The 22,807-nt window shown below is 35.8% G+C and overlaps 3 protein-coding genes across 3 annotated transcripts; all 3 read left to right on the top strand.

Moving 5' to 3' along the window:
- Positions 1 to 1,166: 1,166 nt before the first annotated feature.
- LOC103448697 (protein GAMETE CELL DEFECTIVE 1, mitochondrial) lies at positions 1,167 to 4,550 on the top strand. The gene is made up of 4 exons (XM_008387967.4): positions 1,167 to 1,334; positions 2,132 to 2,940; positions 3,163 to 3,352; positions 4,173 to 4,550. Exons 2-4 carry the CDS (start codon positions 2,156 to 2,158, stop codon positions 4,389 to 4,391), a joined length of 1,194 nt encoding a protein of 397 aa, XP_008386189.2. The 5' UTR covers positions 1,167 to 1,334; positions 2,132 to 2,155; the 3' UTR covers positions 4,392 to 4,550.
- Positions 4,551 to 7,394: 2,844 nt separating this feature from the next.
- LOC103448833 (uncharacterized) lies at positions 7,395 to 14,953 on the top strand. Its single transcript, XM_008388096.4, has 10 exons — positions 7,395 to 7,691; positions 9,083 to 9,233; positions 9,346 to 9,529; positions 10,345 to 10,415; positions 11,158 to 11,295; positions 11,383 to 11,474; positions 12,604 to 12,875; positions 13,497 to 13,582; positions 13,711 to 13,812; positions 14,535 to 14,953. The coding sequence occupies exons 1-10, from the start codon at positions 7,579 to 7,581 to the stop codon at positions 14,694 to 14,696; spliced, it is 1,371 nt and encodes a 456-aa protein (XP_008386318.2). The 5' UTR covers positions 7,395 to 7,578; the 3' UTR covers positions 14,697 to 14,953.
- Positions 14,954 to 15,998: 1,045 nt separating this feature from the next.
- On the top strand, positions 15,999 to 18,254 carry LOC103448695 (early nodulin-like protein 3). Its single transcript, XM_008387965.4, has 2 exons — positions 15,999 to 16,505; positions 17,171 to 18,254. The coding sequence occupies exons 1-2, from the start codon at positions 16,328 to 16,330 to the stop codon at positions 18,031 to 18,033; spliced, it is 1,041 nt and encodes a 346-aa protein (XP_008386187.1). The 5' UTR covers positions 15,999 to 16,327; the 3' UTR covers positions 18,034 to 18,254.
- Positions 18,255 to 22,807: the final 4,553 nt, after the last annotated feature.

Below are 22,807 nucleotides of genomic sequence, written 5' to 3'. Positions count from 1 at the left end.
TTTTTGGGATTAGATTTGGTTGATTTATAGTGAAGTCTACCTAACTCTTGAATCTAGATCTAGAGAGATGTTTTCTGGTCTCGTCGATTGTGCATATTTTATGTCTATTATTTCATTAGTTTTCGATTGGAAGAGTCACGCTACGCGTCAATAATTTATAAGAAATTGAACAAATATCAAATAAGAAAGATAACGGCAGATTTCTCTAAAAAAAGTAGAGTAGTTCCGGTTCTTAAAATTTTACTATCTTACAGTATCGTGGCCCATAATGACACGTGACATTCACCTAATAGAAGTATGAAAGTGCCCAATAATTCTCACCTTGGGCATAAGATTGGGATGAAAAAAACTTGATATATAAAAGTTTGAAAATAACAATACTTCAGGGTAGTAAAGTAAAATTTTACTTTAATTTTTTTACGGGTCATAATTTTGTTTTGATTTTGGTTGTTGATTGTTATGAACCACAAGTTATCCTCTCTCGTGGAAGAAGTGAACATGTACAAAGCTTTGTATTAGTTTTGGACATTGATTGCTATTGTCCACAAGTAATCTTCATCCATCTCTTACATGACATGAACATGATTATGGACAATTCGAACTATTTTTTTGTGTGTGTTGGTTTCGAGTTGGATTGTCAAGTTGTAAACAAGGCACGTAACAATTTACTCGATAAGAAGTTACAATTGATTACAACGTAATTCATATAAAACTTCTTTCTTTAAGTTACTAAAAGTGATTACTGCATTCTCTTTTTAGAATGAATCAAAGAGTGGAGATAGGTATTGTTTGGTAGGTGGAACGGGACAGAACGGAGTGGGACGAGGCATTCTATCCCACATTTAGTGCACCTAAAACTGATGGAAAGTACTGTTCCACGAGACGAATTTTAGGTGAATTTTCATTCCACCTCACCCCCTGGAACGACTCGTTCCACATTCGTGGAACACAAAATTATAACATCTTCCTCCTTGTTTCCATCTGAGATATCTTTACTCCTTTTCTATTCCATCCCGTCTCGTCATGTCCCGTCTAGATATCAAACGATACCATAGAGAATGAGAGTATGAAATGACTCTTTGCTTACGGGCACATTGAAAGTTGCAACCTTATCCCTTATTAGATATGGGCTGGGCCCATCAAGCTATTTCAAGGCCCAGGGCAATGAAAAAGCCGGATTTTGTGAGCACATAGCATCCGAGGGTTTTGGGGTTTACGTATTTCCAGAGCATCTTCAACACTGTGCGTCTCGCTTCCGATCAGGGCAGTGCGCCACGAAATGATTTAGTTTAGATTTAGGGTTTTTCCAATGAATTGAATCCTGCAACTTCAGGGTATTTCCTTTCGCTCTTCTGACATTTTTGAACACGCGCGTGTACATATTTTGTACTTTGTATTTCGATTTCTTCTGTTTGGCTGCTGAGAAAGTGTTAATACATATAAATTTTTTGAATTTTATCCAATTTCTCATTTCACAAGAACTGCAATTTAATTTATATGTTTGTGTGTTTCTGCTGTTGGTTGGTATTCGAAAATGGAATTATTGGCTGTGGCTCATATAAACAGAAATTTTGGATATAAATTTTTAAATTAAAGTTGGGGATTTGTTTTTTTTTTTTTTTTATATATTCTTTCCCCAATCTGCATCAACTAATTTGAGCGGCTTTTGAGGCAGTATTCGATTGCTGTTTTGGTTTAGGAGTTATGAACTTTTAGATAGTAAAGTTCCCAATTTGTTCTTGTATATGAATGTACCTTGTCTTTTCAGTGCTAGGTTATACTGCTTTGTTTGATCTTTGGGAATTTGGATTCATTGGTTGTAAACCAAACAGCGAATGTCTTTCAGATAAATGTATTTCAATTTTCTTTAAGCAAAGATGGAAACTTTCTTTTAACTTACAGTAGCAACTTTTAAGATAACATTGCGGTTGCTCTTTCTTTCTGGAATTCTTTCTCCGCCGTAACGTCAGTACTTTGGGTTATGGATTCGTAAAGTGTCTATATTTGATCTCTGTGTTTGTGTGACTGTGTAGTGTTACAGTATATGCACTGAGCTGTATTGATTTATGGGGTTGCATCAGGTGACATGTGGATCCTTAAGAAATTTCTTTTCTCTTTTTGGTGAGTTTAGGATATTCAGCAAAATACTGCAGCAATGCAGAATCTGCACCGCGTTATATCCCGTCTTTCCTCAACTTCAATTGGCACAAGCACAACAAAGTTTCTGAGAGAGAAAAGCAAACCGACTTTGGGAAGCAATGGTGTGCTTCCGTTGAAGAATGATATCGTATCTTGTCAGTTGATCACTTCCCGATTCCTTTCTTTCAGCTCTGGAGGTGACGGTGAAAATGATGGTAAAGATGAGTGGGATAAACCCCCGTCTGGGACATTTAGCAATAATGCATCAGATGATTTGGGGTGGGATAAACCTTCATCTGGAACATTTAGCAATAATGTATCAGATAATTTGGGGTGGGATACTGCATCAGCATGGTCGACTGGACTGACTAAGGAGCATTTTGATGGGGAGGTGGTAGGCCGACGGACAAGTGGGCTTGAGCCATCTCAATCTTCGGTGGTATCTGGTTTGCAAGAAATTGAGGATAGAATAAGGGAACTGGAAGAAGAGAACAAGAAAAGTAAAGTGTTTGTGGATGGGTGGGGAGAGAGATTGCGGGAGATCAGTGTGCTTCTGAAGCAAGTGCGTGAGCCTGGTGCGAGAGGGTCTTATCTCAAGGACTCGGAGAAGGCTGAGATGTATACGAAGCACAAGGAAAACCCTGAGGTTTATACTGTTGAGCGGCTGGCAAAGGATTATAGGATCATGAGGCAGAGAGTGCATGCTATTCTTTGGCTCAAAGAGCTTGAGGAGGAAGAGGAGAAAAAACTCGGTCGTCCTTTAGATGATTCTGTTGAGCTCCTTCTTGACACCTGCCCAGAGTAAGATACCAATTCACAAGCATTACTTCAAATATATACAAAGGGTTCTGTAGTTCCAATAATTTTGTAATGATATCAATCATTCTGTGCATACTTCTTACGGATGGTATAGGTTTCCTGCTGCGTTAATTTTAATCGCAAAATTATAGGTGTAGTGGTGCGTAGCTGATGTAATAGCCAGATTGTATTTCTCATAGTGCATAACTCCTTTCCTCTTGTCAGATTTTTTAATTCTCATGACCGCGAATTCCACGTGGCATCCCTTCCCTACAAACCTGATTTCAAGGTTATGCCAGAGGGTTGGGATGGGACCACCAGAGATTTGGATGAAGTTCATTATGAAATCTCGAAGAAAGAAGATGAAATGCTCTATCAAGAGTTTGTCCAGAGAATGAACTTCAACAAAATGAAAGTAAGTTCCATAATCCTGACTTTGCCATGAGAAGAGAAAGGAATCTAACATTTATAATATCAAGGAAAAAAGCATACATCTGTACTACAAAGTATTAGTGCTATGGTCGGTGTTACTGTTAGCTTTTCTCTCTCTTTGTTCATATTTTTATCTTCAAGGATGAATCGTTGGGAATTATACAAAGTTTTTGCATCATTCTTTTCTTTTTCCCACTAAATTGGCTTCAATAGATTACAATATTCCTCCCCTACAGGCCTCTTTACACAAATAATTGATGGACTTTATGGTGGACAAGCAAACTGGTTAGGAGTCTTAAGTGCGTCTCTATAAGACAGGGTGACAGATTAGGCGAGTCTTAATAAGTAAACGTGGGCTGATAAATTTGGTGACTGAAATTAAGTGCCATATCCAATTGTGGTGTATGTAGATTTTGATTGTTTTCACCATGAATTTGTTTATGGTTCCAATTTCTGGTTCTTAAAGCTTAGCAGTTGAAATTTTGTGGGATATCCATGATCAAGTCAGCATGATGGGATTGGTAGGGCAATAAGATGGGAATTTTCGGGCACTCGAATTGTATTGACTTGTCGGGTAAAGAGGTTTGTCTTCCATGCTCCAATGATATAGAGAGGGAAATACTTTCATTGAAAAGTAAAAGACGGTTTCTTTGTTATTAGAGAATGACGATGACGACTATGTATAGGGTGATTCGAGGCACTATTGCACTATAGATTGACTATTCAGTATTTTGATAATACCATTCGTATTATCTGTGAATGCTTTTGTTATCCCTTCAAGTGATGGTTTCACTTGTGTACAGATGAAAGGAGAGGTTTTCTGCCACAAGCATAGTCGTCGCCGGACTTCAAACGGGTGGAACTTCACCGTGGAAAAACTAGGACCAAGGGGAAAGCGTGGAGGTGGCGGCGGCTGGAAGTTTGTCAGCCAGCCAGATGGTTCAAGCCGACCGCTGAATGAAACGGAGAAAATGTACGTGAAGCGAGAAACACCCCGCCGCCGGCGTAAGATCCTTCCGTGATGATGAAGTTCTTTTTGTTATTGAGTCGGGTGTTGTTTTCAAGTATATTTTGTAGTTGGTGAAAATTTTGTGTGGGTCTCTAGCTTAGGTGGTGATAAATTGATAAGAGTGGCATCTTGTTTTTCCACCATTGTTAATCAATCAATACCTTTTCTGTCAGACGTTTGACATTTGTATCACTTTGCTGCATTTGTATCTTCACCAACCCTCTTTAGTCAATTTTGCAAGTTTATGTATACAACCCTAATAAATTAAATTTCATCCATTGTTGCGTACGTGGATGAGAAAACGATACGAGAAAATGAGGCCTCGTTTGGTGTTCAAGACTGGATTCAAATTGTGTCGGAGAAAATAAATAAATGTCAAATTGCAAATGTTATTTAGTTTTTTTAGTACATTGGTCGTATTGGAAAATTCTCTCATTAATCTTTGAAAAAATAGTATGAGTGTGTGACACACCCGGACGGAGGTCAAGGCATGCTGGCCGTCACGTGAGAGTGACATAACCATATGCACAATGTGGAAGCGATAAAGATAGCAATTATACGAATAATTAAAATATCAGATTACTAGAGTGCACGACTAAACGAAAGTGATAAGAGTTAGTTACAACTGTGAACACTCCTAATCAGAGCATAAAGTTTAGGTGCAGTCCAGTAGGACAATTACTAGTTATACAGTACCAGGAATGTCCTACTATAATATAGAATAGTCATAATAGCCAACGTCCTCGAGCCACCAACAACAACTTACTTCAAACCTAGAGGGACGCAAAACAGAAAACGTGAGTGGGCAAAAACAAATGTTTTACAAAATCATTTCATTTATCAATATATTAACCCCTCACTGTAAAACATGTATGATTTTCCCATAATCAAGATATAAGCATATACATATATATATCTGAAATCATATCAATTCAGTTCATGCTTCACATAATCATATTCATAGGTATATATGCCATGCCAAGATATGATAGAGTGAACAATTCAAGTAAGAATAATTTCATAAAATTGTGATATGTTAGTCCGAACTCCTGTGGTAGTCTGTACGGCTGAATTCAGAGCTCAAACTCAATCTAGCCGGAGTCACTACTATGACCTATACGACAATAAACTGCACATAAGTCGGAACCATAGAAAAGGGTCTGTACGACAAGATTGGGTGAAATATAATTATACTCAATTCTATTCTCTCATAATAGCCGGACGATAAATCGCTAGTCACCTACGAGTCGGAACCATAAATAAGCTTCACCTATATGCGAATTAACTATAAAAACGTTATTTTAAAAGCATATAGGCAATACTAGCTAATAACTTCTCATACATTGCTCAAAATGAGTATATGAATATACCACAATGATCTACACAATCCCAGGATCATCCCCATAGTTTTAGAATTATTTTTGGACCTCCCACGCCCCGCCACGCATCGGCAAGGGCACGGCAAAACGCACCACCACGCGCTGCCCAAACCTGACGGATTCCCTAACCATCATTAGGGAATATTCTAGGGAATATTCCATTAAACCTAACAAATTCCGTTATTTTTTACTGACGACGTGAGAATATTCCATCAGACTTGACGGAATATTCTTCCATCTCCCACCTCCAGCTCCGGCAAACTGGGCAAAACTTTAAAACTCTTGTTCTCACTCATTTCTTCACCAAAACTTATGAAATTTAAACCAAAATGAAGCTAAGGACAAGTAGAAACACGATATAACAATTTGGGTCCTTGAAATTCACGAGAACACGTCGGAAATTACCTTGACTTTCCGACCAAATTAAAAACGTGTCACTTTCTGACGTCCAAAATCCTCAAACGAACTATCCCTATAAGCTTTTGCATGAACAGTACCTCATTCAGGGTTAGGGGTTTCACGTGAAAACGAAGCAATCCTTACCTGAAAATGGTATGGATGTGTTCGTCTGAGCTTCACAAACACAATGGTGCCATTTTCCACTTCGATTCGTCGCGTTTGCAAAGGTTTTGGTGTTGTCCGTACACAATGCCGAGAGAGAGAGTGAAACTGAAAGAGAGGAGAGAGCACTGGGGATTGAGAGAGAGAGAGAAATGAATGGATGTGTGTGGTCCAAACATGCATACCAATCACAATTCTTTAATCTTTTAATTCTAATTGGGTCCAATTAGTTAGGAATAGAATCAAATGACCTAATTTCTTAATCCAAAATACCAACACACATCCAACGCTCAAGTGTAAATCCGTCTTTTCACAACCACGATAATAAATTCTCGGGATGGGCTGTGACAGTGTGAGGGATAAATTTTTTCATAATGAATTATCTTTTGCATTAAACTTTGACGATATTTGGAAATTGATATTCAGTTCTTTTCTAAACAGATTAAACCTATTCAGTTATTTCGAATTGATATTAAACACCAAAATGAGGTTTTAACAGAAAATCAGATCCAACCCCACAAGAACACCATTAATTCTAAAAGAAATCAAATTAGATGGTACGAGTTTCGTCTGTTAAAAATCAACTAAACCTTTGATTTAATATTATTTTTTATTTTCGAAAGTAGAAAAGTTTCCATATGTTATATTATCCTAAGGAAATTATATAGGTTATTAAATTATCACTTCACTTGCCTAGGCCACTTCACAATATTCTTTAATAATTTACCTAATAATTTATTAAATTATCACTTGAAGATCATTTCTGTAAAATTCCATTGTAACCCGAAGCGGTTGAATCAAATGCCATACATAATATTTTGAAAGATAATATGTTTGATAAAAAAAAAATAGACTTTTTATCTAAAATGTTTCCTGAGATTAATATAACTTTTCACGTTAGTTTCTTGCTAATGAATATTGATATAAGTGATTCCGTAGGAAGTTACGTTCAAGTGATAATATTGATAGATTTTTCACAAAACACCAAATGTTATTTACGATGAACAAACTCGAAGAACACTTGTCAGGGATTCAAGTAAGCAGTTATATTAATCTTAAAACCATTATTATAGTACAGCACAGCACGCAGAAAAATAAAGGGTAAAAAAGGTTTAGAGACTTCTTTGTCTTGTATTTTTGCATTTTTTTTTTGTTATTTTCCTACCTGTTCTTCTGTGGAGAGAGACAGAGAGGCGACAAAAACAAGCACCGAAAAAAACAAGAGGAAGAAAACAGCATGGTCGTTGTAGAGCTACAGCCATGAACAAGAAGAGCAATCAGAGCTCCGACAGAGAAGAAAACCACTCCAGGAAAGAAAGCGCCATCTCAACCCCAGATTCCAGATTCAACCAAACCCTCAGAAATGTTCAAGGGTAATTTTTTTTTCGTATTTTAATTAATTTCTTGATGATTTTTGCTTGTGATTTTCCTCAGATTTGAATACCCATTTGCAGAAAGCTTCGTCTTTGAAGATTAAATATTGAATTGTAATAATTAGGAGGCAATTTTTCACTCGTTAATGACTCTAATACATTGCGTTGGGGATTGGAATTGGTCCCAACCTGTAAAAAGCATAGCTTTTGAATTTTGATTTCTCAAATTCTGAGAGTTGGTTGAAAAAATGAATGTGGGTTTTGTTCATTTCGATGTGTTCGATGCGAAATCAGTGAGAAAATTAGTGTGATTTGGAGATCTCTGTGCTTAGATTGGAAAATGTTGGAAAACAGAAGTGACGTTTTGAATTTTGAGTGAATATGTGATTCACATTTTATATCTGTTTCTTACCTTTCTTTTGCGTAGTTCATTTGGCTGGCGATTTGTTATGTGTTAACCTCCAGTTAATGTCATTTAGCTGAAAATTGGTGACGCTAGATTTGGTTTTTACCGGATGTTTTCGAAAGACTAGCAAGCATGTTCTCTAGGCTACTTAGATTGAACCAATACTGCCATGGTTCAGTGTGGAAGATAGTCTGATTCGTGATGATGACAGTTCTTACGTATTATTCATTAACCCTGTCCCAGTCTTGCACTGTCCCAATCTTGATAAGATCCACTTTGCGTTAGATTGTCTGAGCTTTCTGACAAAACGACTCCTTTCCGTCATTACACTATATAATGTTCTATCAGATATCTCCATTGTTTGGAGTTCAATGTTCGTGTCAACAGTTATGACAAAACGACTCCTTTCAGTTCAATGTTCGTGTCAACAGTTATGATAAATACTGGGTTATGTGTAGTTTAAGGTCGCAAACTGAAGTAACCTATGTCTCTTCTGGTAGCTTGTCCACAATTCTTTAGATTCTGTTGTGTACTTCAGTTACTGAATGTTGATCTAAGGGGTGGTTTGGGAGTGAGGTGATTAAAAAAAAAGCACCCATGAAAAAAAGCTGTGAGGGTTTTGGGTGTTTGGTAAACTGAAAAAAAAGGGCTTATTTTGGAAGCTGCTGTGAGAATAAGCTGAAATCAAAGGAAAAAGCCAAAGTTGCTATTTGCAGCTTTGGAAAACTGGCTTTTTTTCAAATCACACGGAGCTACATTGCTCCTTTAATGAAAAGACCCACTATCAGATTGCTTTTTTTTCCAAAAGCACTTTTACAAAAAAGTTTACCAAACACTCTGCTGATTTATTTCACAGCCGCTTATTCTCACAGCAGTTTTTTTTCAAAGCACAGCAATACCAAACCAGCCCAATAAGATCTATTGTTTATAATATAAGTTCAACATCTGATTATTTTTGCTTTGATCATATTGTCCTGATATCTAGGCTGCTCAAAGGTCGTAGTATTCCCGGTAAAGTGTTACTGACTAGGAGGTCAAACCTGCTGGATCCTTCAAAGTTGCAAGTGCCCTCCCCAAATTACGGAAGGAGCTTATCATTCAATGATGCTGAAACAAGTGATCGCAGAGCCTTGGAGGTTTCTTTTTATCTCCTTTTTGTCTAATCAGCTTGAAAAGTAAACAAATAAATCCATTTGCAATAATTGGTTAACTGAAATGTAACTAGCGGTACTTTTACTTCTAAAATAGGAAGACGGTGAGGGTCTAGGCAAGCCCAGCAATAATGCAAATTCAAATAAGTTAACATCATCAACCTCGAACGTTGAGAATATTTCCAAAGGAGCTCAGAAATCCACCATGGGAGCTAGAGCTACGGATTCTGCAAGAGTTATGAAGTTCACAAAGGTTCTTTCAGGGACAACAGTGATATTAGGTACTTAAGGTCTTTGTTTCTCTTTAAATTCCCCTCCCACGCTTTTCTTCTCCCCATCCTCTATATTCATCAAAGTGTGATTATGTAAAGCAAAAATGTTTCTTTTCTGAGTATGTTCTGGGTGGTGCTCAGATTACTAGTTAGAATCTGTTATTCTAATTAAATTTAATCTTTTTATTATGAAAAACAAAAGTGTTTTCTGATACGATTTAAGCACAGAAAGAAACATAGTGACAAGCTATCAACCTGAAAATTGAAGTGATCTATACAGACTCTAAAATAGCTCCTAGGAACTCATGCAATGTCATATAGCATCTCAAATTGATATTGCAAAACATTTAAATGAAGCAGAGACTTAAGAAACAGCTGCATGCCAAAGAGATTCCGGGAGGGAGATATAAGACTTATTGGCAATTGGTACTATGAGAGTTGGGCAGTCCATACAGATATGGAAAATGTGCACACAAAGGAGATTCCCCTCTATCGACCAGTGCTCCCAAAACCTAATATGTTCCCTGTTCTTCACAACTATCATAAGGAGAGAAATAAACATTACCCTGGGGTATTGTTTTTTGCTTTTTAGCTTCAAAATTTTGTGTACTCCTTTCATCATTTAGTGGGCATCCTTGTGATTTGAAATCTAAACTTTCACACGTATTATTGTTACTGCTATGATCAAGCATTTCATTCTTGTAGCCTAGGTCACTCTGCGATAAATCTGTTACCACCCCAAGTTTCTCTTTTGCACTAATTGAATTTTGGATCTTTCATTTCTTTTCATTTCCTTTCAAATTGAATCTTGAATTGTTATGTAGAGAAGTTGCGTGAGTTGGCTTGGAGTGGCATACCGCCATATATGCGGCCTGACATATGGAGGCTTCTTTTGGTAAGCTCTATGTTTCAATTCTTCTTCTAAAAGCACTATGATATTTTTTGGATTTGTTATCCAATGCACTAATAATTAACCACATATTTAACCATGTTTTTTTATTTTAGAATAAGATATTTAACCATGTTAGTTGCTGCAAATATAGAATTATTGCCTGTGTACCTATTAGAGGAAGGAGAAGTTTTGGGTGGGGTTAGTCCAGTACTGTGTACAGTACTTTGGCTTAAATTTTGTATAATAGGCTTGTGAAAGAGGCCTGATTGAAATTGCTTCCAAAGCTGCCTAAAGTGGAATCAGACAGAAGCCATTGGTTTTGTGCTGACCTTGTGAGAGGGAAGCAGCTAGGTTCTCTCCATATGTCCCTGTAGATTATTTACTGTCTTTCTTTTTGTATTCTACACGTTTTGTTCACCTCAATTTTAAAACCATTGCTGCCTTTAGCTGGTCATGGGTGCCTAGTGGTGTCCATGGTGTCCATGGTGTCCAATGTGCATCCCAGGCTTGGTACCTAAGGTTGTATGCATGTGTTAATGTGTTATTAAGCTTATCAATCCACTTTTTTCCTTGTGAGTTATGGTGTTTGTTTTCTGTAATTGGAGTGGAAGTCCTAAAGCATGCATTTGAAGATACCATCACCTTAGAAAAGGGTCTTGTTTTATTTGCTATTTTGATAACCTGGATTGCATTTATCTTGTAAATGTTGTGGCTTGTTTGAAATTAAAATATGAACTGACAACAGGGATATGCACCATCTAATTCAGATAGAAGGGAGGGAGTTCTAAGAAGGAAGCGCCTTGAGTATCTTGACTGTGTTTCTCAGTACTATGATATTCTGGATACTGATCGTTCAGATGATGAGATAAACATGCTTCGTCAGGTGTTTTATATGTTAAACAATTGCCAACTTTCTTATTGCTAATACCTTGTTCTTGGATTTGACAATTATATTTTTTGACCATATTAGATTGCTGTTGATTGCCCAAGAACTGTGCCGGATGTATCTTTTTTTCAGCAGGAGCAAGTCCAGAAATCCTTGGAGCGCATCCTTTATACCTGGTTAAATACTATATCTTAAATTACTAGTCATTGTTGGCTTGTTTTTTGCATCAAATGCTCTCATGCAAACTCTTACTGGTTGTTCTAAGTTGCATCTACTGGACCTGCTGGTTCCTAAAAACAAAAGTGTAAAATTTAATTATGTTTATTGATCTAGGAATTCCAGAGCAATTGTCTTAGTTGTAGGGTTCATAAAAAAGGCTTTGGTTCATTAGACCCTTGCTGATTATGTTGTAGCTCACAATATGGAACAGTGAGATATGATTTTGTCTCTAAATTATCGTGCTGTTTAGTGCCGTGCATCAGTCTCAAAAACCAGCCCATGTCCATACCAATAATGCTTTAACAGCTCTAAGTTTAGAGGCTTTTATTACCAGTCAGACTTGAAAACATTTGTGATTGCCCTATTGGTTTTACCAAAGTAGTTATAGCTCTAAACTGTATGGGATAGTGATGTCAAGTGATAGCGACTTGTTTAAGTTCATATGTATAAGTTCTCTGCAATAACCTGGTAGGTTTGGTGTTCTTAACATTTGTGCATTAAGAGGGCTGGCATGGGCATGAATCTCAAATTGTTATTGTCACTTAGCTATACATACTTAGCTACACCTTCACTGTTATTTAGTAATGTTGATCAGAATGATTCAAGTGTCCATGTTCATTTCCTGGTATTTTGATGGTAGGTCTCTACTGAGATTTGGACCATGCAGGGATAAATAGTGAGTAGTGATAAAGCTCTTCTATACCGTTGTTTATGTGAAACTTGTTTTCCAGTTGTTTCCTCTAACTGAGAAGTTTAGAGTATGTGAAACTTGTGTCCTCTATGGTAAGTCCCTACTGCGATTAGGGCTCATTTATGTGAAACATGTTTCCTGTTGTTTCCTCTAACTGAGAAGTTTAGACTATCAAATGCAGACAACAATTCATGGTATATTGGTTAAGTGAATTGTTTCTATTAATTTTCTGAGCTGTTGTTGGATTCCAACAGTTTAGATTTAAAAAGTGGGAAAAATCGTGTAGATATGGAGTATGATATCAAGATGCCATCATTTTATTTTAATTTTTAATTATGTAATTCGTATGGTTATTAGTTATATCTTCTTAAGGTACTTCTCCTTGTGTCTTTCAGGGCCATTCGACATCCTGCAAGTGGATATGTTCAGGGAATAAATGATCTTGTTACTCCTTTTCTAGTTGTTTTCTTGTCAGAATACTTGGAGGGGAGTGTGGATAATTGGTCGATCTCTGATCTGTCTCCTGATAAAATATCTAATATAGAGGCTGACTGCTATTGGTGCCTATCAAATTTACTTGAAGGTATGCAAGATCATTACACTTTTGCTCAGCCAGGAATCCAGAGGCTTGTGTTTAAACTAAAGGAAGTGGTCAGGCGGATTGATGGTAACCCCCACTTTTTTGCTTCTGTTTTCTGATTCTTACACGCTTTTCCCTGGATGAACTGAATCAAATATGTGCAGTGTGCTTAAACTGATTTAAATTTTGCTAGACCCATTTTAATATATTCTTCTCTGGCATAATTTTCAATATGGAAGTCTCTTTGCTTTTCTTTATGCATATTTGGACTTGCATATAGCAACCTAGAGATGCTTACTGGCTGACATATGGAGTCTTTATGTATATTTGGACTTCCTATATATTATAATTCCATGAAGAAAGTGGTGTGTATTGAATTTCAGTTCTTTTAAATCTCCATTTGATGCAATAAAATGGTGTTGCACATTTGCACATCATATTGTAGTGAAAGGTTGTTAAATGTGAGTCGTTGAAAGAATATATTTTATGTGGTTGGTTTTGTTGAAGGAAAGACCAACTTTTGCTTTCATAGTTTTTGCTTGTATACTTTACAAGCTTCCATGTAATATCTTCAGAAGATGGCATATGCCTATGCTCTGGGATGCAAGAAACATGTCAAATTCAGCTATCCTTCATGTGCATATTATTATTATTTTTTTTTTTCAAACTTCATGTGTATATTCATTAGTTTTCTTTCTTCTGCATTAGAACCTGTATCTAGACATGTGGAGGAGCAAGGGCTTGAATTTCTTCAATTTGCTTTTCGGTGGTTCAACTGTCTTCTAATACGCGAGGTTTGCTTCTACAGATCTCTTCTATGTACTTGATGTGTGTTTCCTCTGTGTTTTTTGCACGGGACAATGCGAACCTACTGTAATTTATTGCATAGCTAATGGAATTTTTTTTTCCTTTCTCCTTTTAGATTCCTTTCAATCTTATTTCCCGTCTGTGGGATACATACCTAGCCGAAGGAGATGGATTGCCAGATTTCCTTGTGTATATATTTGCCAGTTTTCTTCTAACGGTAAGATAGAACCTGTTTCCTTGGTTATGTGTTTGGATGTAGTAGCTGTGAGCCTGTGATAAGGAAATGTTCGTATTGATTTATTTGTCGTTAACAATATCTCTGTCTGTTTGGTAAATGTTGGGGGGTCGGAAGGCTACCATGTTTGATACCTCTACTTATGGAAACAAATCACCGTTTGTGATAACCTTGACTCTTTATATAAGGGTAAAGACCTTTTTCATGCAGCATGTTCAACACTGAAGAAATAGACTTTCGATTGCTTTTCCTTTAACACATAATAAACATAAATGCATTCTTGCAGCCTTGCTTGCTGTTTAAGTTTAAATGTCGATTACTTTTCATGGAAGGTGCCTTCCATTGTGTTTTTTTCAGTGTCATCGCCAACTGGCCGTGGTGGTTTTTCTTTTTTACTTTTTAAATTGTTTTTTGGAGTTTGAAAAAGGTAAAAAGATTTGATTGGCGATAAAAATGCCATGTCATTAAAAACCATAAGAAAGAAATCTTTGGCAGGTGTATTTAATAAAATTGGGATGCAAATTAAATGCGCTATTTGTTACATTGTTTACCATGTTTTTGTGCTTGGGTAAATTTGACAGCGGATAATCAGAAAGACTATTTTCTGTGTTCGTTGGTTATATTTTCAGCTTAAATTGTTCTAGGTTTTCTTCCGTAACGGAGTTGAAGTCAGTAATTGAAATGCTCTATGATTTGATATACAGTGGTCGGAAGAGCTTCAGAAGCTTGATTTCCAAGAGTTGGTAATGTTTCTTCAACACCTTCCGACGCATAACTGGACTCACCAAGAACTCGAGATGGTGCTTTCAAGAGCTTTCATGTGGTACAGTATGTTCAAAAGCTCTCCTAGACATTTGGCCAGCTAAACACAAATGTAATATTCAACCATCTATCGACGACTCTGGATTTTTCTCTTATCGTAGTTTTCCGTTTCTTTGTTCTTAATGTGGGTTTCTACAGTTGTTTTCTCCTATGGTGTCGGCCGTCGCTCGTATTATGTATCAGGTGTCTGTAGATTTTGCCTTTGAGCAGTGGAGGAAAAAGGATGAATCACTTTGTATGATTTTATTTTATTGGATGGAGCTGAGGGAAATATTGGTAATCCATGATAATTGTTCATAAATGTTCGTTTCCAAATTCCCTTGAACCCTCCCTGCAGACTGGTTATGTGGTGGTTCTTTGCTACCTGAGCTCCGAAGGTACTCAGGGCTCGTTTGGGAGTGATTATGGAAGGGTTAGAATCACTTTTGAGGGGAAGCACCTGACCCCAAAAGTGATGCTAACTGTGTTAGAATCACTTTCCAAACGAGCCCTCATAAATCTTAAAGGGCTTGAAGTCTCTAGACCTCGTGGTGCTGCCATGGATGCTTATGCCTTAGCAAGCTTTACGTGTTTACAGTAAATCATACTCTTTTGAGGTAATTAACAAAATTGCATCTAACTCACTTCCAACTCTACACTAATTTTCTTTTTCTTTGTCATTTGCTTTGTGTGTGTGCACCGTTTGGAGGTTAGGGATGCTAATTTAAACAAAAATGTTAAGTACGCAACACATTTACCCTTATTTCTATTTTTACACAAATATTGAATTACCACCTCACCCTTGACACTTGTAGCTTTTTATATTTGATAGATTCCAAATTGAAAAATTGGAGGAAATTAGGGAAAGTTTCAACCTCCGGGATACAATTTAAGGAAACATATGGTTGTCAAAATATATTTATTTATATCCATATTCGAATTTTGTACACATCGATACCTATATAAAACGAGTAATAATGGTTCACCAAAAAGTAAAAATGAGTAATAATGTTTTCATTGTCATCGGTCTATCATGTTACATTGTTAGATCGTGGATTCGCAATTAAGAATTCACTTAATTAGATTGCCAATTTGACATTGGAACCGTCTGTATTTTTAGGGTTTTTAAAGGAAAGCATTTAGTCACTTGCGTAGCAAATTACAAATCAAATTACAGTAATCCTCATCAGTCACCACCCTTGGGCCTAGACAACTTATTACAAATTAAATCCCCCCCAAATAAAACCGTTAAGTCGGTAGGATTATGCCACGCGTAAACCAAATAAGGGAGAAAAATCAACGGCAGCCAACACGTTGAACGTACGTAGCCATATCATATTGCCACGCATAAAGAGCTTTGCTCCTGCAGCGGTAATATAATCCCTCATTTGCCCTTATAAGCATGCCACTTTTTATCTAACTCATCCCCTCACCAGATTCAGCTTCCATCCTCTCTCCTCTCTCTCTCTCTCTCTCTCTCTCTCTCTCTCTCTATAGAACGTCTCTGCCTTTTTTCTTCGTAAATTGCAGATCATCTTTGGTGTTTGTGCATCTCGATTTCCATCGCTTTCGATCCCTATATATTTGGCAAAAAAAAAAATACATATATGTAGTCACAGTTTATATTGTTACTGTTTGATCCGTGCCTTTTGTTTTGTTTTGTTTTGATCTTGTTGATCAATTCTTAATTTCTCTCATGGAGTTTGGGAGATTTGTTTGGCTTCAAATCTTGTTGGTGTTCTTTTGCTTGTGTTTTTCATCCATAGAAGGATACAAATTCTATGTTGGTGGGAAAGATGGGTGGGTTGTGAACCCTTCTCAGAGCTACAGCCTCTGGGCTGAGAAAAACAGGTTCAATATCAATGACACTCTACGTAAGATCTCTCTCTCTCTCTCTCTCTCTCTCTCTCTCTCTCTCTCTAAATATTTTCACTTGTAATTTGTGTATCTTTTAGTTTGGATCATTGCTGATGTTTTTGTTTTAAGAAAAATAATTTCCACACGCATTTTTCTTATACATAACACTGTTTATTTTCGTCATCTAGATTGAGAATCCCAACAATGGAATAGAATTGTACAAAAGTTATTTCGCGTTTCTAATCATCTATATCTTAAAGAACGAGCAAGTTTTAGTTGTGACGAGTAGGCGAGTGATACATCATGTGTTATCATGTTTGAAATTTTATTTTTTAAGTTATTAAATTTTTAATATACATATTTCATCATTTATATAACGATACATAATGTACCATTTCGTGTGACGATCACATTAAAAAATCTAATTACTTTGGTTTCACAACGGCAACACATAAAACATGAAAAATCTTCGGTTATACATCAATTTTTTCGAGTTAGCTGATTAAATTAAATAAATGGATTATTCACAAACAAACAAAAAGATTTAAATAAAAGAGAAGAATATATTATCCAACAGATCCTAAATTGCAGTTTTTATTTTCCTCTTTTTTATCCACCTATATTTGAGGTCGGTATTGTTCCTAACTTTTGTTTCGGCATACCACGTGTACACATATAACAGATTTCAAATACAAGAAAGGGTCAGACTCGGTGCTCGTCGTGAACAAAGACGACTACTTCAGCTGCAACACCCAAAACCCTATTCAGAAACTCGACGGTGGCGACTCCGACTTCACCGTCGATAGGTCTGGGCCTTTCTACTTTATCAGTGGCCAAAATGGTAATTGTCAAAAGGGTCAGAAGCTTCTTGTTATTGTCTTGGCCCCGAGGCAGCCCAAGCCACCAGTCCTCCCTCCTCCTCCTACTAGCCCTACCGCTCCTGGCCCTGGCCCTACCACTCCTACTAGCCCTACCGCTCCTCAGAAGCCCTACCACCCTCCTGCGGCGTCCCCACCACAAGGGCCCGGGCTACCCCCAGCTGGGGGCCCGGTCTCTCCATCTCCATCACCAGTGATTACAACTCCTCCATCTGCTTCACCAGGGCCAGGGTCATCACAACCGTCGCCGTCGCCGTCAACTTCTATGGTGCCATCTCCGGCGTCAGGCTATACTCCAACTACTTCTCCACCCGCACCGCCTCCGGAGGGGCTCGCACCTACTCCTTCTGGCGTGCCTGGGGGGCCCATACTTGCTCCATCTGGCGGGCCTGCGGGCCCCACACAGTCGGGAACTGTTACTTCTCCACCCGCACCGCCTCCGGAGGGGCTCGCACCTACACATGCTCCATCCGGCCAACCTGCGGGTGCTACACCTGCTCCATCCGGCCAGCCTGCGGGCCCCACATCGCCGGGAACTGCTTCTCCGCCACCAGGGTCCCAGGAGTCGACGGCCCCGTCAAATAATGGAGCGTTACATGGAGTAGCGGCTCCTTCGATTGTGTTGGTGTCTTTGGCTGTTGTTCTGGTTAGTGTGGCGCTCTCATGAAGTGGATTTGTGCAGGGTTGAAATTATGGGGGAATAAATAAATAAAGTTAGTGTGAGGGGTTTATTTAATTTGGTGATTTATTGGGGGTTGTTTTGTTAATTAGTTAATTTTATATCATTTTTCATTTTATACCTTAGAACTCGATAGAGAATTTGTTTCGATCGGGTTAATTCGTATTTATTCTAGTTTAATAATATGATTTATCATAGAATTATCGCTATGATTTTGGTTTTTTTTAACCCTTCAAAGTAAAACTTGATCAATTAAGTTTCCGCCTAACCATTTTGTTAATTTCCATATTCAATATTTTCTTTGACTCCTGCGATGCAATGACTTGGTGATTTAAATTTGAAAAGGACCATTTACGTATCTTCACGGTAAAAATTTCATTATTAGAATCATTTAATTGTAATTTACATATCTTCAAGATAAAAGTTTTACTATCAGAACAATTTAATTTCTTAATCTTCATTTGAGAATCATTTTTACAAAAATTATTTGAATCAGAGATCATTTAGTTATTCAAATGTATTAAATAAAATAACGGTTCATCATGAATATGTTATTTGGTACTCACATCGTAGATTTATTTGATACATTTAGATGACTATCATCTCTGATGTGAATAATTTTCATAATGATGATCTTCAAATAAAGATTATAAAATTAAAGAATTCCGATTATGAAATTATACGGTGAAGATTCGTTATTTGTGAATAGAGAAACAAGTTAATTTCTCCAAAAGGAATGCAAGTATTATTCTTTGTTTTATTCTTAGTGATGTTGTAACTGAAATTTAACTACAATACTTGCATTATATTATTCAATATAATTATCATCTCCACTGTTAGATGATAATTTGTTTTTTTTTAAGTTCAAAAAAGAGGAATAATTGGTAACAAGTCATAGTTATCTATTTTTTCTGAGTTTGAAGAAAATACGAAGAATATTACCCTACCTTAGCCACAAGCAGATGATGATTTGCTAAATACATACTAATGCTAGCCAATCACGTTTGTAATTTTGGTTTTCGATTAGATTTAAGTCGGTCGGTAGAGCTGCATGAATACTCGCGAGTCGCTACATGCATTTTAAGTGGTAAATTTGTAATTATCTACTAAAGTCATTCAACCTTCCGCGCCACATGCATAAATAGTAGTGCTAATTGAAGAAAATAAATAAAATGGATCACGATTTTTTTTTAAAAACAAAAAGTGGATCACGATTTTTTTTTTTAAACAAAAGGTGGATCACGATTTTGACCATACACATTGACCGACTACACGTGTACAGCACTTGAGATACTAATCTTCACAATAATGCATAAGTCGGTCAAGAATTGACCAAAAACAAAAATCAAAAGTTGGTTTGGTTGATTTTTCAACTTTGTTTCTTAATTATATACTAGTTTTCTAAATATTAAGAGTCACAATTGCTTGAACTAGGGTTTAGGGTTTATATCTCTTAGTTTTCTCTTCATTTCTTTTTGCTAGGTATTATGTTTAATTTCTTATAATGCTTCGGAGTATTTGATACTTTGAACTTTTTAATTATGAATTTTTTTGTTAAAATCACAATAAAAAATCAAATATTTAATAGTTAAAAAGTTCAGAATTTCTATATTGAAACAAAATAAAATATTTGTTATGTGTCTATCTGCAATTAATTAACCCTCAGACGAATAGCCTCAGTACTCATTTCATATTTGATTTTCGTCCCTACAATTGTTTGTGAGGGCATTCAAATTAATATGTGTGGCTCTGGATGTTGGGACGACTACTGAACCTCAACCATTGACTGGGAGCTAATTTGTTAAGTCGCTATTCGAGTATTATATTATAAATTGATTTAAAGCAATGAGTGGGTGGGACTTGGATTGTCTGCCCTCCCATTTCCGAAATGAGAAGGTAGACAATCCAAGTCCGAGTGAGTGACCCTTCGTTCGTGGAAAATCAATAAATGGAACTGCACAAATGGACGTGTATAATGGAAGTTTGACACCCTTCTTTCTACGATATAACGTTTGAAAGGATAATAGTGAATTCAATCCGACGGAGTTAATAAAAGTCCACAAAAAATTCGGATATATTTAATCATGAATTCAAATGAGTCTACAAAAGTTTAGGAATATGTGGTCGTAATTTGATTTCATAGGATATACAATTCAAAGTCTATATGAATTTATAACTCCATAAAAATTCTTTACAATCGGATTGAATACACTATTTATATAAAACATGATATTATTGTAAGAAACTTGTAGTTTGTGTGATTTAGATTCATTACCTGACCCTTCATATCCATCATTTTGCAATATTTTTCGATAAATATTTAAGCGTGTTATATACATGGTCTCATTAAGCTAACAAAAAGCTAGTTTATCCATATTTTTCATACCATATTTGTATTACTCTCTCTAGAAGAAATGGAATCCACCTGTGTCAATGAGTCCTGCTTCCATTAGGATGATGATACAAATATAATATTAAAAAGAGAAAATTAGAATTAGATGCCTCATTTTAGACTTTTGTAGACTAAACATTTATGCTTTTTGAGTTTTTGATTAAACTTTTGAAACATTTGATTAAGATACTCAGACTTGAACTACTTCAGATTAATTGAAATTAATTTACATTTAAATATCTGCTATATATTTTAAATAATTTAAACTATATTTAAGTCTAAAAATGTAAACTTTTCAAATCTAAATGTACATCCACGCCAAATGGAAACGTACCAATATTAAATGAAAATGTACCAACATCAAACGAAAACGTACCAACCCCGAATTAAAATGTACCCAATTATAAACTATCTTAAAATGAATATTCATTTTTTGGAATGTTTAAAAATATGTTTGATTCATACACAATGCTCTAGATAGTCTTGTTTTTTTGGTATATAAGTTTTTGGAACAACTTTTAGTTGATTAGAGATAAATCATTATTATTGTAGATAATGCTAAATAATAACGATAAATCATATAATTTTGAATTAACAAAAAGGTTATTATCCGTTGATTAATGACCCTTTCTAGAAAAAAAAATTAATTAAAGTAATTTAAACTTTTACATTGTTAACGACTATTTCTATAAAAAAAATAATTAATTAAAGTAATTCCTCATTATTAGGACAAAAAGTAATAAAACTTATGCTTTGAAAACAAACATACCAAAAATTCAAATGTACCCAAAACTAAATGTACCAAAAATTTAAATGTACTAAGAAGCCAAATGGACCAAAAATTCAAATGTACCAAGTAACTAAATGTACCATTATAATCAAACGTACCTAACAACGAGTTTTGTTACATTCTATTTAATTTACTAAAATAAATATTTTAATAAAAATTAAAAAATAAATCTTAAATCATCATAATAAGAGATGCATAAAAATAGGAGGAAAAAAGGGAATGCTAACATGAATAGACTTCTAATGAAATAAAGTTAAAGTACCAAAATTGTAGGGAAAATGTTTAATCAAATTTGGAAAATGAATAGATGTTTAGTCTATGATATTTAAAAATGAGGCGTCTAATTCAAAACGTCTCTATTAAAAAATACAAAAGTGTAGCATTACTCTGAAACTAAATCGCTAATCAGAAAAAAGAAAAAAAAAATGAAAATCTTATATATTATGTAATTTAAATCAATAATTTAGAAAAATAAGCCTTCAAGATTATCCTTCTGCTTGAGGCCTTATAACATAGATTATCCTAACTAAGGCTTTCATTTTCATGGAATAGAGAGGTGATGAATCTGCGGACAAGTGTGATCGATTCGCTCTTGCAATGTGTCGGTAAGAAAAATACAAGAAAGATGTGATGGGGAAGAAATTTTTTGGTATGACCGGTGCACAGGATGATACATCACGTGTCATTAAACAAATTGTGAGATATGTGTGCTAAAAATTTAATAACTTAAAAAATAAAATTTCTCACAGTTCTTATAAAAACACGTAGTGTACCATTTGTGTTCTCATTACAATTAAAAATTTCTCGTGACGGGGAAGACGAGTGCTACAACATATGTAAAGAGGCTAGTCCATCTGTGGAGATGGCAACCGACGGCATGTTCCTCAATGCGTATGACACCTGGGAGGATAGGACTAACTTTATCAATTAAGTGATGTGAAATGTTTCTTCCAACCAATATTGATAAAGCTTCAAAATTGTGTATTTGAGAGAATCCATTTGTCCTTTCGTGAAATTGGATTAGTAAAAGACCTTATTAGGTCTCGTTTGATGCTTAGTATTGAATTAAATTTAAATATTTCACTAGGTTAATGTGTGTCGAAATTTCACGTGGATAAGATTAGTCGAGCGGTCTATTTCGAGCATAATAATTCATCATGGAAGAAGAGAGTTTAGTTGTCCTTTTGTTGAAATTAGATTGGTATTAGGAACTTAATGTTAATGTGAACTTTTGCCCGAAGAGAGGATGTTACAAGAGATTTAGGCCTGATTTGGTAGTTAGGTGATTCTAAAAAAAGCTGGTATAAAAAAAAATTGAGAATTTTTTTTGTGTTTAGTAAACATTCAGCTTCAGTTTTTTTTCCACAGTTTTGAGTGAAAAAATGCCAAAAACAAGAAGTTGCAAAACCCAGCTTTGAAAAATCGATTTTTTTTCATATATGTTTTACATAAAAGTTTACCAAACACTATAATACTGTTTTTTTTCTTTTCAAAAACATTTTTACAAAAAAATTTACCAAACACTCTACAACTTTATTTCACAGTTGCTTATTCTCACAGCACAACAGAAGTAGTTTTTT

The sequence above is a fragment of the Malus domestica genome, chromosome 11 (genome assembly GCF_042453785.1).
Source record: "Malus domestica chromosome 11, GDT2T_hap1".
NCBI classification, from domain to species: Eukaryota; Viridiplantae; Streptophyta; class Magnoliopsida; order Rosales; family Rosaceae; genus Malus; species Malus domestica.
The sequence above is the reverse complement of the archived record's forward strand: the minus strand, read 5'-3'. Positions and strand labels throughout refer to the sequence as shown.

Bases quoted from the DNA above. Each gene is read 5' to 3' on its own strand.
- LOC103448697 (XM_008387967.4), top strand. From the start codon at position 2,156: ATGCAGAATCTGCACCGCGTTATATCCCGTCTTTCCTCAACTTCAATT. The intron at 2,941-3,162 runs GTAAGATACCAA...TCCTCTTGTCAG, and splicing joins CTTCTTGACACCTGCCCAGA to ATTTTTTAATTCTCATGACC. The intron at 3,353-4,172 runs GTAAGTTCCATA...ACTTGTGTACAG, and splicing joins TGAACTTCAACAAAATGAAA to ATGAAAGGAGAGGTTTTCTG.
- LOC103448833 (XM_008388096.4), top strand. From the start codon at position 7,579: ATGAACAAGAAGAGCAATCAGAGCTCCGACAGAGAAGAAAACCACTCC. The intron at 9,530-10,344 runs GTACTTAAGGTC...ATTGTTATGTAG, and splicing joins AGGGACAACAGTGATATTAG to AGAAGTTGCGTGAGTTGGCT. The intron at 10,416-11,157 runs GTAAGCTCTATG...AACTGACAACAG, and splicing joins ACATATGGAGGCTTCTTTTG to GGATATGCACCATCTAATTC.
- LOC103448695 (XM_008387965.4), top strand. From the start codon at position 16,328: ATGGAGTTTGGGAGATTTGTTTGGCTTCAAATCTTGTTGGTGTTCTTT. The intron at 16,506-17,170 runs GTAAGATCTCTC...CACATATAACAG, and splicing joins CAATATCAATGACACTCTAC to ATTTCAAATACAAGAAAGGG.